Source organism: Hyperoodon ampullatus, assembly GCF_949752795.1.
Source record: "Hyperoodon ampullatus genome assembly, chromosome: 3".
Lineage (NCBI taxonomy): Eukaryota > Metazoa > Chordata > Mammalia > Artiodactyla > Ziphiidae > Hyperoodon > Hyperoodon ampullatus.
This window is the reverse complement of record NC_136916.1, coordinates 110,508,576-110,522,117: the sequence shown is the minus strand read 5'-3', so window position 1 is coordinate 110,522,117 and position 13,542 is coordinate 110,508,576. Positions and strand designations below refer to the sequence as shown.

General features: G+C 37.9%; 1 protein-coding gene across 1 annotated transcript; it reads right to left on the bottom strand.

Moving 5' to 3' along the window:
* Positions 1 to 6,897: 6,897 nt before the first annotated feature.
* Positions 6,898 to 8,027, bottom strand: LOC307050887 (adiponectin receptor protein 1-like; the record flags this gene model as incomplete). The annotated part of the gene is given in 2 exon segments (XM_079701143.1): positions 6,898 to 7,445; positions 7,448 to 8,027. Coding segments are annotated over 2 exon segments (1,128 nt in total).
* Positions 8,028 to 13,542: the final 5,515 nt, after the last annotated feature.

Here is a 13,542-nt window from a genome sequence, read left to right as displayed (position 1 = left end):
CTTCATCTGCAGCATATTTCTCTGTCTTCTCATTTTGTTGAACTTACTGTGTTTGTGAACTCCTTTCCTCAGGCTGCAGGGTCATAGTTCCTCTTAATTCTGGTGTCTGCCCCCAGTGGGTGAGGTTGGTCCAGTGGCTTGTGTATGCTTCCTGGTAGGGGGTACTGGTGTCTGTTTTCTGGTGGATGGGCCTGGATCTTATCCCTCTGATGGGCAGGGCCATGTCCAATGGTGTGTTTTGGAGTGTCTGTAAGCTTAGTATGACTTTAGGGAGCCTGTCTGCTAATGGGTGGGGTTGTGTTCCTGTCTTGCTAGTTGTTTGGCTTGAGGTGTCCAGCACTGGAGCTTCATAAATTATAATTTTTATTTCAATTTCCAATTGTTCATTGCTGCTATGTAGAAGAATATTGGTATTTTCAGCGTGTCCTTGTGTTTTGCAATCTTGATAAACTTGCTTTTTAGTGCTAGCTGCTTTTAAGATTCTTTTGGAATTTCCCAGGTAGATGGTTTTGTTTTCTGAGAATAGGGACAGTTTTCTTTCTTTCTTTCTAATCTGTGTTTTTTTCTTTTTGTCTTACTTTATTGCGCTGAGTAGGACAACCAATGAGATGTTGGCTAGGAGTGGTGAGAGCAGAAATCCCTGCCTTGTTCCCAATCATAAAGAAAAGAAGCAGTCAGTCTTTTACCATTAAGTATAATTTTAGCTGTAGTTTTTTTTGTAGGTGCCCTTTATCAACTTGATGGTGTTCCCTTCTATTACTAGTCTGCTGAGAGTTTTATCATGAAGGGGTGTTGAATTTGTCAAAGGCCTTGTCTGTGTCTATTGAGATAATTATAGGTTTTTTCTTCTTTCTGTTGATATGGTGAATTACAGTCAATCCTCATTATTTGTAGATTCTGTATTTGTGATTTGCCTGCTTGTTAAAATTTATCTCTAACCCCCAAATCAACATTTGTGGTGCTTTTGCAGCATTTGCAGACATGCACAGAGCAGCAAAAAATTTGAACAACCTAGTGTAGCATGGTCCCAGCCAAGGTCAAACAAGGTGATGTTTTACCTTCTTGTTTCAGCTCTCATACTGTAAACAAGCATCATTTTCATGGTCTATTTATCACCACCTTCTTCACTTTTTTTGTGCTCTTTATTGATAATTTTACTGTTTAAAATGGCCCCCAAGCATACTGCTGAAGTGCTATCCAGTGTTCCTAAGTGTTATGACGTACAGAAGAAAAATACATGTGTGAGATAAGCTTTATTCAAGCGTGAGTTACAGTGCTGTTGGCTGTGAAGTCAGTGTTAATGGATCAACAATATACTAAATAAGGTGTCTTGAAACAGAAACGCACATAAAACAAGGTTATATATTGATCTATTGATGAAAATTCACCAATGAAGCCATTTGGGCCTGCAGATTGCTTTACTGGAGAGATTTTAGGTATAAATTCAATTTCTTTAGTAAATGTAGAAACAATTTATCTATTTCTTCTTCAGTGAGCACTGGGAGTTTGAGTCTTTCAAAGAATTTTGCTATTTCATCTAAGTAGGTGAATTTACGGGTGTAGAGTTGTTTATACTACTTATTAACCTGTCATGATATTGCCTGTTTGCTTTCTGACATTTGTAATTTGCTTATTTTCTCCTTTTTCTTGGCTTGTCTGAGGAGAAGCTTTTCAATTTTATTGACTTTTTTCACAAGGAACACACATTTGGTTTTATTTATTTTCTCTTCCCCCCCCTTTTTTTAAATTTTTCTCAATTTCATTGATTTCTGCTTTTAGTTTTATTTTCTTCCTTTTACTTGCTTGGGATTTAGTTTTGTTTTATTCTTGGGTTTCTTAAAGTAGAAATTTTATAATATTGACTTAAGATATTTTCTCTTATATAATACAGGCATTTAATGTATAAATTTCACTCTAAGCACTGCTTTTGCTTCCTGAATCTCCCAAAGTTTAATGTTATGCCTTCATTTTCATTCAATTAAAAATATTTTTAACTTCCCTGTTAATATCCCCTTTGGTTCTCATGACCCATTAGAAGCATATTATTTTCCAAATATTTGGGGGATTTTCCAGATAACTTTTTATTATTGATTTCTAATTTTAATCCATCATTATTAGAGATCACACTTTATATAAATCAATTGTTAAATTTTGTTAAGGTTTGATTTTTGACCTAGAATATGGTCTGTCTCTGAAAGTATTTCTTATGTGTTTGAAAAGAGTTTATATTCTGCTTTTATTTAGTGGAGTGTTTATAAATGGCATATAAGTTATGTTGATTAAAAACATTATTCATATCTTCTATGTAGTTACTGAATTTCTGTCTACTTGTTCTATTAATTATTGAGAGAGGAGTATTGAAGTCTCCAACTGTAACTTTGGATTCTTCTATTTCTCCTTTCAGTTTTATCAGTTGTGCCTCATATTGTGAAGCTCTGTGGTTAGGTCCATAAATATTTAGGATTATTACTTCATTTTGGATATTTGACTTTATAATATATAAATATGACCACTCTTTTATTTTGATTAGTGTTTGCATGATATATCTTTATCCATACTTTTACTTTAATGTACTTTGATGTGGTTGGATTAAAATCCATCATCCTTTTAACATTTTCTATTGGTTTCATTGGATATTTGATTCTTTTTCCCTCTTTTCTTCTGACTTCTTTTGGATTAAGTATTTTCTATGATTCCATTTTTACTCTGTTATTTGCTTGTTATTCATATGTCTTTTACATTTTTCCCAGAGGTTGCTTTAGAATTTACAATATATATCCTTAATTTATCTGAATCTATCTTCAAGTAATATTAAACCACTTCATATGTAGTATACGGATCACAAAAGGAGATACTCTAAATTTCTTCCTTTCCTCTGCAATGCTATTATTGCAGAAACTTATGCTTGTACATATGCTACAGATGTACAATACAAAGCCCCTATTTTTTGGGGGGGGTTAGTAATTTATCTTTTAGAACAATTGAAAATAAGAAAAAAATGAATTTTATATTTACCTTCATTTATGACATTTCTTTATTTGTATTCTTTATTTCTTGAATGTAGATACAGTTTTCTTGCTGGTATCGTATTTTTTCTGGCTGGAATATTTCCTTTAACTTTTGTTACAATACAAATCAGCTGGCAATGAATTCTCTAAAGCTTTCTTTCCCTGATAACATCTTTATTTCCCTTTTTTGAAAAATATGTTCAGAATATAGAATTCTTAGTTAACAGTTTTTTTCTTTCATTACATTAAATATATCACTATATTGTTTTCTGGCTTGCACTGTTTATGATGAGAAGTTTATTGTAATTCTCATCTTTGTTCCTCTATAAGTTATGTGCCTTTATTATTTTAAAAACATTTTTTATTTTATATTGGAGTATAGTTGATTAACAATGTGTGTTTCAGGTATACATCAAAGTGATTCAGTTATACATATACATGCATCTATTCTTTTTCAAATTCTTTTCCCATTTAGGTTATTACAGAGTATTGAGCAGGAGTTCCCTGTGCTATGCGGTAGGTCCTTGTTCATCATCTATTTTAAATATAACAGTGTGTACATATCAATCCCAAACTCACAATCTATCCCTCCCTCCCACTCTTTCCCCTGGTAACCACAAGTTGGTTCTCTAAATCTGTGAGTCTGTTTCTGTTTTGTAAATAAGTTCATTTGTATCACTTTTTGTAGATTCTGCATATAAGCAATATCATATAATATTTGTCTGTGTATGTGCCTTTAGTCTTTGGCTTTTTTCAAGGTATTTTCTTTTCCTTCCCTTTTGAGTAGTTTGAATATGAAAAGTCTAAGTGTGCATATGTTTTATATTTATCCTGCCTAGTGTTCACTGAGACTCTTGCATCTGTGTTTTGGAAAATCTCCAGCCATTATCTCTTCGAATATTTACTTTTCCTAGTTTCCTTTCCATCTGCTTTTAAGATTTTAATGACATAGATGCTAGGCTATTGGTATTGTCTCATAGCTCTGTATGCACGCCTCTGTTTTTGTTGTTTGTTTGTTTGTTTTTCCTTTCCTGGTCTTTCCTGTTTGTGGCTCAGTCTTTGTTATTTCTCTTGATCTGTTTTCAAGTGCACTGATTGTTTTCTTTGCTGTATCAGGTCTACTGATGAATTTGTCAAAAGCATTCTTCATTTGTTTCCATGTTTTTCATTTCAATCATGTGCATTTAAATCTTTCTTTTAGTTTCCTTTTTCTGCTGAAATTTCTTACCAGGTCATGAATGTTCTCTACGTTTTGCACTGAAGCCTTTTATGTACTTATCATAGTTATTTAAATTTTTCTGTGTTATAGTTCTCATATTTAGGAAGTCTTGTTTTGTTGATTGTTTTGTCTCTTGAAAGTGATTTTTTTGCTTTCTCTTATGCATTTAATTTTTTGTTGAAAGCTGACATCTTGTATAGGAAAACAGAAAAGGGGGGAATAGATTTTTATGCCTAAAAATGAGTACACTTTTTTTTTTTTGGCTAGGCCCCAGTGCAAAGGATGGAGTCAGTCAGGAATTGTAGTGTGTTTGGTTTATTTTGTTGCTATGATTAGCCTCTGTACAACACAGACTTCAGATTCCTCTCTCAGTTCCTTGTGTTTAGGATGGGGGCTGATTTGCCACAAGATTTTTCTCAATATTTGCTTTTTTCTCAGCTTTAGGTCTCCCCTTTGAACTTGTACATCAGATAGGGACTTCCTTTACCCTTTTGCCCCTTTCCAGGCAGAAGACTGCTGTTCCTCAATGCTTGCTAGTCTGGTGGTGGAGGCAGGAAGAGATAGACATTCTTCATTGTTCTGGTTCAGCATCAATCTTAGGCAATGTGCCCCTGAATTCTGGTTGGGGGGCAGGAGGGCTTGCTCACTGATTCTCCCTCTTTCCCCCAGTTGTAGTTTCCAGCCCAGAATTTATTTTTATTCACCCTCAGGGGTAGAGGGATTGTCCCTTTTTCTTCCTTCAGATACACCAGTACTATAAAGAGAACATCTCCACTAACCCTATAGGACAACACGATTTGCTGCCCTTTACCCAGCAGTTTAAGGCTTTTGTTCCATAAGGAAGATAAGGGAGAAGAATCTGGGCAGAGCATCATGCCTTTGGTGCAGTACTTTGGCATGTTTTAAATTTTTGTATCTGTTCTCTTTCACTCAGCAGGATGTTTGAAATACTTTCACGTTGTTTTGGGTATAGTTTGTTCATTATTATTGCTGAAGAGAATACAGTTTATCAGTGATCATTATACTGCTATTTATTTATCGATTCTATTGGATAGATTTTGTTAGATATTTGGGATGTTTCCAGTTTGGGTCTATTATGAATAGAGCTGCTATATATATTCTTGTACATGAGTTTTGGTGAACATATATATCATATTTCTGTTGAGTATATTTATATCTGTGAGGTACATTGCTGAATCAAATGCTATGCATATAATTGGGGGCTTTAGGAGGCCCTGCCTAACAATTTTCAGAGTCCTTATACTGATATACACTCCTACTTGCAATGTAAGCAAGTTTCAGTTTCTCCAAATCTTTTCCAGCACTTGGAATTTTCTCTCCTTTTCATTTAGCCATTCTGGAGAATATTAAATTGTTTTAACTTTCCTCATAACTCATGAAATTGGCTAACTTTTCATATGTTGCCTATTTGGTTAGCCTCTTTTCTGAATTGCCTAATCAATTGTTTTATTCATATTTCCACAACTGGTATTTTGTTTGTATTTCTATGACTGGTGCATAATACAAAGATCAGATGTGGACTATATATGTATGTCAACTGACTTAGGATTCTACAGTGTAGTGGATGGGGTGTCTTTTCAATAAATGTGAGTGGTAGGATTATGGATGACTTTATTTTAATTCTTTTATCTTTTTATTTGTTTCTAAATGTTCTACAATGAACATATATAACTTTAATCAGCAAAAAGGTTTGAAAACTAAAAATTAAATCTTGTCATGATGTAAACATTTTTTGTTGATATATATTGATATGGACACTCTAATTTTGATCCATGAATTGACTCAGTCAGCAACATGTTAAAATCTGGCTAGAGGCTAAGAATTTTTAAAATGACAAGAGGAGGAATTATGTATCTTTTATTCAGTATTCTTTCTACAGTGTTACATGAATACATGAATGAATGGGTAAATAATGACCTAGAGAAATCCCTTTTGTGTTTTTTTTTCTTTGAATGCCAAGTGTCTTCTGTACTCTTTTATTATCATCATAGTCTTTGCATCAAGATACATAGCAATGATAACAGGTTTCTTTTTAAAGCTTAGTATTAAATATCTTTCCCCACTTTAATTTTACATTACTCTGCCAAGAAAAAAATTAAAACTCAAGTTATTTGGAGCCTGGACATACTTCCATGACTATCCGGGCTGTGTAAAAGTTGGTGGCTTTGTTTTTCCTGCTGTGTGAGCAGGTCCAGGCCCTAGAAAGATGGGACGAGGTTATAGTTGTTTTTCAGAAGTGTGCTACAAAAACGGATGGCCTGTTATAAGCCAGGTTACAAAGTCAAGACCGGGGTGAGGGAGGGACAGTTTCTTCCAGAAACAGAATTTCTGAAGAGTCCCAGTCCATCATTTTCCCCAGAATGGTTGGAGGAGGGGTAAAATCTCAACATGAGCTTCAAAGCTATGTCTCTGTGAGGGGACAGTAGATGCCTTACCGAGGGGGGCGCGGCTGCCCATCCCCACTGTTCTCAGCGAGGGAATAGAGAGTTTATTGCCCAGTGAGTGTGAAGTGGGCTGAAGCTCCGTTGGTACTGAATTCTCTAAGAGGTTTCTTCTAGAAACAGACAACTTAGACTCTTCCTCTCGCTTCAGCAAAGAAGTTCTTTTAAAACCACTTGGCAAGCTCCTCCTGTGCCCTTGCAGGGCGGCTCAGAGGAGGGAGTCGTCAGTACAGCCCCTTTCCAGGCAATGTCGGAATTCCTGAAGGTTGGAGACCCCGTAGAAATGGATGAAGGCGGCTGCCACCTCCAGGACGTGGAAGATCTGATGAGGCTGGAACCATATGTCGAATTTTCCAGGGACGAAGCGCTCAGGAACCCACGTGGTATAAAGGCCAGCTCCGGTGATGTACGTCACAGCCATGAGGAAGAACCAGCCCCTCTGGCCCGCCGTGGTGGCCTTGATGAAGCCCTCCGCGATTGTAAAGTGCACGGTGGGTACAGTGCTGCTCAAGCCAAGCCCCAGGAACATCTCTGCTCTTGTCTGCTGGTGCTTAGGAGAGGCAAACTGGTCCCACTGGGCCACAATGATGGCAGAGATGTCCAGGACACAGACGCTGGAGAGGTAGCTGAGCCGTGGCTGTGGGGAGCGGTAGAAGGAGTAATAGAGCCAAGGGACAAAGCTCCCCGTAATCAGCTGGGCAATCCCTGAATAATCCAGTTGGGAAAAGGGCTGGAAAATAATCCAGTTTGTCACTGCTCTGAGTGACAATAGACGGTGTGAAAGAGCCGGGAGAAGCTGAGGCAGAGCACCGCGCTCAGGAAGAACATCGCGAACACCACCTTCTCCTGAAGGCGGGCCACGGAGTACATGTTTGGTCTGAGCATGGTCAGGATTCCCAGAAAGTGAAACGGCACAAAACCAAGCAGGTGGGTCCAGAAGTTGCCCGTGTCCGTGTGGATGCGGAAGCAGGCCCGGTAGGAGGGCATGGGCGGCCTGTGGCCGTGCAGCAGGTAGTCGTTGTCCTTCAGCCAGTCGGGGAGCACGTCGTGTGGGATGACCCTCCTGCTCCCCTCCCAGACCTTATGCACAAACTCCTCCATCTTCTCCATGCCACGGTGGGCTTGCAGGGGAAGTGTCAGCACCCGCCCCTCCTCCTCCTCTTCCTGAGGCACTGGGCGTGCCTGCTCTTCTTCAGCTTTGCTTGGGCTGGTGACGCCCCGCTGGCCTTGCTCCTCTAGCAGGGGGACCAGCTCAGCCACCTCCGCTGTGTCAGCCTCCCTGTTCCCGTCAGGAGCCCCGTTGCCCTGGGCCACCACAGGTCCTTTGTGAGAAGACATCTGGCTGGTACCTCAATGCCCTGTGGCTTCAGCTTGGGGAAAGGGTGGGGTCTCTCGGCCCCAGGGGGCAGAGAGTTCCCTGTGATGGAAGACAGGCTGGGGGTGGGGGGGCGGGGGTAGGCGAGCTCTGCTGGGGGCTGCGGACCCCGCGCTACATCCCACGGTGCTGGAGGCGGCCTGCGCCAAGCAGCCCGGATCCAAGAAATCCCCTTTTGTGATTAATAATCTCGATATTTACTACTCATAAGTACTATTACAATTTTTATTTTTAATATACTGCTAAATCATTGGCTTCAAAACTATGTTAGCTTAATTGTAAAGGCTAAATATATGGGTTATGTAATTTTTGAGGGCATTAGCTGAAATGTTAGTTGTCTTCTTGGAAAGAAATTATATTCTCAGTGAGTCTTTCCAAATGTTATATTAAATAGTGTAACATTTTGAATAGAGAAGAGATTGATTTTTAATTTCTGATGGCTGATTGTTTTTATTATCTTTGTTCACCTCACTATATTCCTATTAAAGATATGTTTTTGCCTTGTTTGGAATAGAATTTACTAGGATTCATGTTAAATATTATGTAGAGTTTAAAAATAGCAAACTTTGAATGTCAATTTTACAAAATATGAAACTCCTTTACAACATTGTTATTAAGGATAGGATGTACCTTTATAAGTCTAATACAAATATTATGCAATTTTTAAGCAACATGTTGATATGTCATAGGGGATGTTTACTGTAATGTTCTCCCCAAAGTCAATTTAAAAAAACACTCAGTTTTTTTTTTTTTTTTTTTGCGGTATGCGGGCCTCTCACTGCTGTAGCCTCTCACTGTTGTGGAGCACAGGCTCCAGACGTGCAGGCTCAGCGGCCACGGCTCACGGGCCCAGCCGCTCCACGGCATGTGGGATCTTCCCGGACCGGGGCACGAACCCGTGTCCCCTGCATCGGCAGGCAGGGGACCACTGAGCCACCAGGGAAGCCCCTCAGTTTTTATATTAGAATATGAAAGGCCATGAGAAAAGTGGTTGGATTCGTTACTTATGAATTATCTAAATGGAACCATATATACCATCCCACCAAAACAATTTCATCTGACTTAGTTACTGTTAGAATAGCTTAAAATATAATTCACTAAATGATAAGTCTGCAAACCCACTGATTGTAGACATTGTACTATGCAAAATGTAAAGCTAAAAGTAACTAATGCTCTTCAGAAGTATGGTAGCCTTTGCAAATTGTTTGGAATTAATTTGTTTTGAGTAAACAGAAATTAGTCTGTTAAATGAAGCATAGAAAAAAGGATTACAAAGGGGTAGGAGACTATCTCACCAGGATAGTTAAAACCCACACATTTGTATGAGTCAGGAGAAGTACGGTCCTTTAAAAATGAACTTATTCCTTCCAGTTGCCTGAGCTTTGTGCCTCCCGATGTGATCCGGAGATTTGGCAAAGGAGAAACATATTTAGAATCTTACTCATTAGAATACTGAATTCATCCGTCAGCCTGATTGACAAGGTCTTAGACAAAGCATTTTGCCTGGCACACAACCTGTACTGAGATTTTCCTGTGGCTATAATGTAGCACACCTGACAGATGTTTGAGTCATTTAAAACAGCAGGAGGTACTCATAAACACCACAGACTGGCATTCAACATGATAGGGATTATTTTTCTTTTGTCTGCCTGAAGTTATATGGCCTATAATCAACAAAGGATTTAGGTATAACTAGCTAAAACATAGGGTGTGATATCATTTTTATGCAATATTTCTCTCGCTATAAAGCTTACCAAGTGACCTAGAAGCTGAGATACTTTTTGACACAGGTGAAAGACATTTTATATGTTTCCCTTTTCATGATCAGAACTGGTTTAGAAAAGTGTCAAGGACAATATTTGCTCATGGATTAAAGATAATATATCACCTATTTATTTTCTTGATAGTTCCTTAATGATATAATGGGCTTTCCTAAATCCATGTTAATTTTTCACTTCAGTCAACATGGCGGTGATGAAGTAGAACAACTACAAGGACACTTTTTCACAATTCCCAATAACAATGTGTCTGAATTAGAAAAAGAAAGGCAAAAATAAATATATACCATCTGTAGTTTAAAAAATTATATGTCCTAAGGGATGGAGATGGATGCTATTAATTTAAATGTCATGCTTGCACAGAATGAAGCATGGCAGTTTTAAATTTCGCTTTATTAAAATTTCTTTTTTAGCTCAAGTATCTCATTTGGTAAATAGCAATTGGAAGAAATGCTCACTGATAAAGTTTATTTAGGTACTTTGGGAGCAGTAACAGGCAGGGGGCACAATACTTTCAAAATAGCATTTTATTGCATTTACAAATTATTACATAATCTAAATAACCTTGCAGTCTACAACTACATAGGGACTTCAAAAATAGGGAAATTAACACTATCTTAAAGGAACAAATAAATACCATAATTGAACCATGGTGCTTCCCTGGCATATATAACACTTATTTTAGAAGTTGTTTTTATAAGCATGAGTTTGTTGGGAAAAGATTCTGGTTCTGTTCTGCAGAGGTCATGGCTTTTTTTTCAGTTTGCTTTAGGGTTCAGTGATTTGCTGGATACAGCTGCATGTGCCGATGCAGACACTGTTTCATCAGGATATAAGAAGAATTTAGTATTTATGTGTCAAGATAAGTCTTTAGAAGTTAATGAACATATTCTATAAGGCTATGCCCACACACGAGGAATAGTTGGAATTCCGAAAAACACATATATCTCAGAAACGTTGAAATTAGTCAATTTATCTTTCCAATGTTTTATTTATTCCTTTTGCTAGCTACAGTTTACTGTATTTTCCTAATACTCATTCTCTAACCCCTATATATCCAGGCTGATGACCCATACTGACATTTGATTTTTGGTCCATTGATGGTGATATTTTGAGCAAGATTTTTCTTAGCTAGCTTCAGGATTAGATGTTCTGCCCTGCTAGCTACTTTGGAAAGGAGCTTCTTAAGACCATTGTAATCTAATGGTCTTAGATTAGATATGTATATCTGTGCTTTTGTCTTCATTTTAAATAAATTCACTCAGAAGGGGAGAGAGCAGAGCTTTGAAATAATATAAATGAGACCTACACTGTGAGCACTGACTATATGCTAGTCCCCTCAAGTGGAAAGATTTTCTTTCAGATTTGAACTAAATTTCCATTTCCTTAGGGAAGCTTGACCTGACCTTTCTGACTAGCTCAAGTCCCCCTCTTATGTGCTTTCAAAATACCATGTAACACTCCTTTCTCATGAGTGTCACCATTGAAGTTTCACATTTATTTTTTGCTTATTTGATTAATATCTGTATCTGCCACTAAACTCCAAGCTCCATAATGATAGGGATTGTGTCTGTTTTTCTCATCCTTTTATCCTTGGTGCTTTGTATGTGATGGGGACTCAGTAAATGATTGTCGAACAAATGCATTTTATAAAGCACCTATTTGATATTATTTATATAATTTTAAAATGTTTAATTATAATTTTGAAATATTCTTAAAGCACACACTACTCTTCCAGCATTTTGGTGGTGTATATTGTATGGTTTTGGAAGACCAGTAAATAACAACCTCTTTCCCTCCCTACTGTGGAATCATTTGAGAGATGCATCCAAAATTCAGACATGGATTGGAGGACATGGCTTAAACGTGAGGCATGATTGTATTACTAATTCCTCATCTTTGCTCATTTCAACCTCACCAGTCACCGTCAGGGGAAAAAAGTGGATGAAAAATTATCTTTGATCAATGGATAACTAAGGAATGGGAAACACCTCAAAGGGGAAAATGTTGGGAAAGGGTTTAGAGATGATTCAAGAGATCTTGAAGGTGGAGGAAGTAAATGGGGGTGAGAACATTAACCCTCAGTAGTCATTTACTCTTTTCACCTGGAGATTAAGAAAATAAGAACCACTGAGCAAGAAGAGAAACTACATTCTTGCTCCATCTTCTTATGTTCAGGCTTTAAGTTAGAAGACTGAACTATCTGTGAATTATAAAATAACATACATCAGCTGGAAGAATGAAATAAACTTCTCTGCACTTTGATATTTGAACCTTAAAAGTTTCAGATACAGTCTTAACTTTTTCAGTATTACAGCAGATAACAACCTGTTCCCTATTTTCTGCCATCCCCTCCCATGACATTGAAGTCATAATTATCAGCAAGCAATATATACACCAGGAACAGTGTTAATACTTTACATCTACAATCTTATTTTATCTGGGAGGGAGTAGAGTGTAGATGTTAAGAGCAGTGTAACATAGAGATTAAGATCCTGGTTAAATGATGCACTGTACAGAATGTGTTTACTAGTACAGCACCTGATAATATAGTCCTGTATAAAATGTAAGTCACCATGATGACGATGATGATGATGATGATGACTAGAGCAAATGGAATTTCCCATTGTTCAGTTTACTCAATTACGGCTCAGTGCTGGGGTGTTCTCTTCTATAACAGTCCCACTCTTCTGGGTGTTAAGAACCTCTTCTTTATCTTTTGGGAATCTTGGAATATTCTGGACTTTCAAAAGAGAGTGCACATGAAGACAGTGGCAGTCTGCATGGAGCTCAGCAAAGACTTAGGTAGGCACCTCTTGACCAGAGACCCACACTGTTCAGTGAGGAGATGAACAGCTGGCATGACTTCTCTGTCTGGGCAAACATTAGTGTTCCCTGGTTCTAGCTTCAAAGATTAGGCCCTTGAAAGTGTTTCTGAGTCTCTGTATGCTGACCCCATTCCTCTCCACCCATGCCTCTCGCATTCATTCCCTCCACTTCCACTTCTGACTTCCACTAAAGTCTCACCCTGTCTGCCAACTTCCTCTCTCCCCCCTCATAAGCTCAGGTGACTCATCTATTCTCCAAGGAGGTATGGGTAAGAATGATCTAGGTCTTCATCTAGTCTCTCCAGATTTATTTCCTTTGGCTGTAAAAAGCTCTTTTTCCTCCTCCATTTCCTCCTTCTCCTCTTCCTTCTTTATTCTAAAAAGTCTGTTCTGGAAGTTAAAATAAAAACAAAAATAAACATTGATTATATCTTGATCTTTTTTTTTTCTTTCATTTTAGAAATCATACTTCTCCCTAAAGCAATGTTGAAGCCTTTTTCCTACTGGGAAAAAGTCATCACTTCCCCTTATGGAAGTGAGAGAAAGAAATTAACATGAAATGATATTCCAAGACATTATTTTTTTTCAAAATAACACTATCAATTAAACACAGTTACCCCGAGTTTGTAAACAAACAAACAAACCCTAATACACTAACAATGCAAGTATCTTGCTCACGGTCACAGCCAGAACTAAGCCCAGGAACTCTGGCTTCAAAGTTCATAACAGAGTGTTCTTCCAAAGAAGAAGCACTAAAATGCTCTCCCTTGCCTCAGAACCTTTGCACATACTGCTTTCTTTTCCCACAACATGGCTAACCCCTACTATAGTGGTCTCCAAACGGGCTGACATGTTTTGTATCCCAGGGTTTG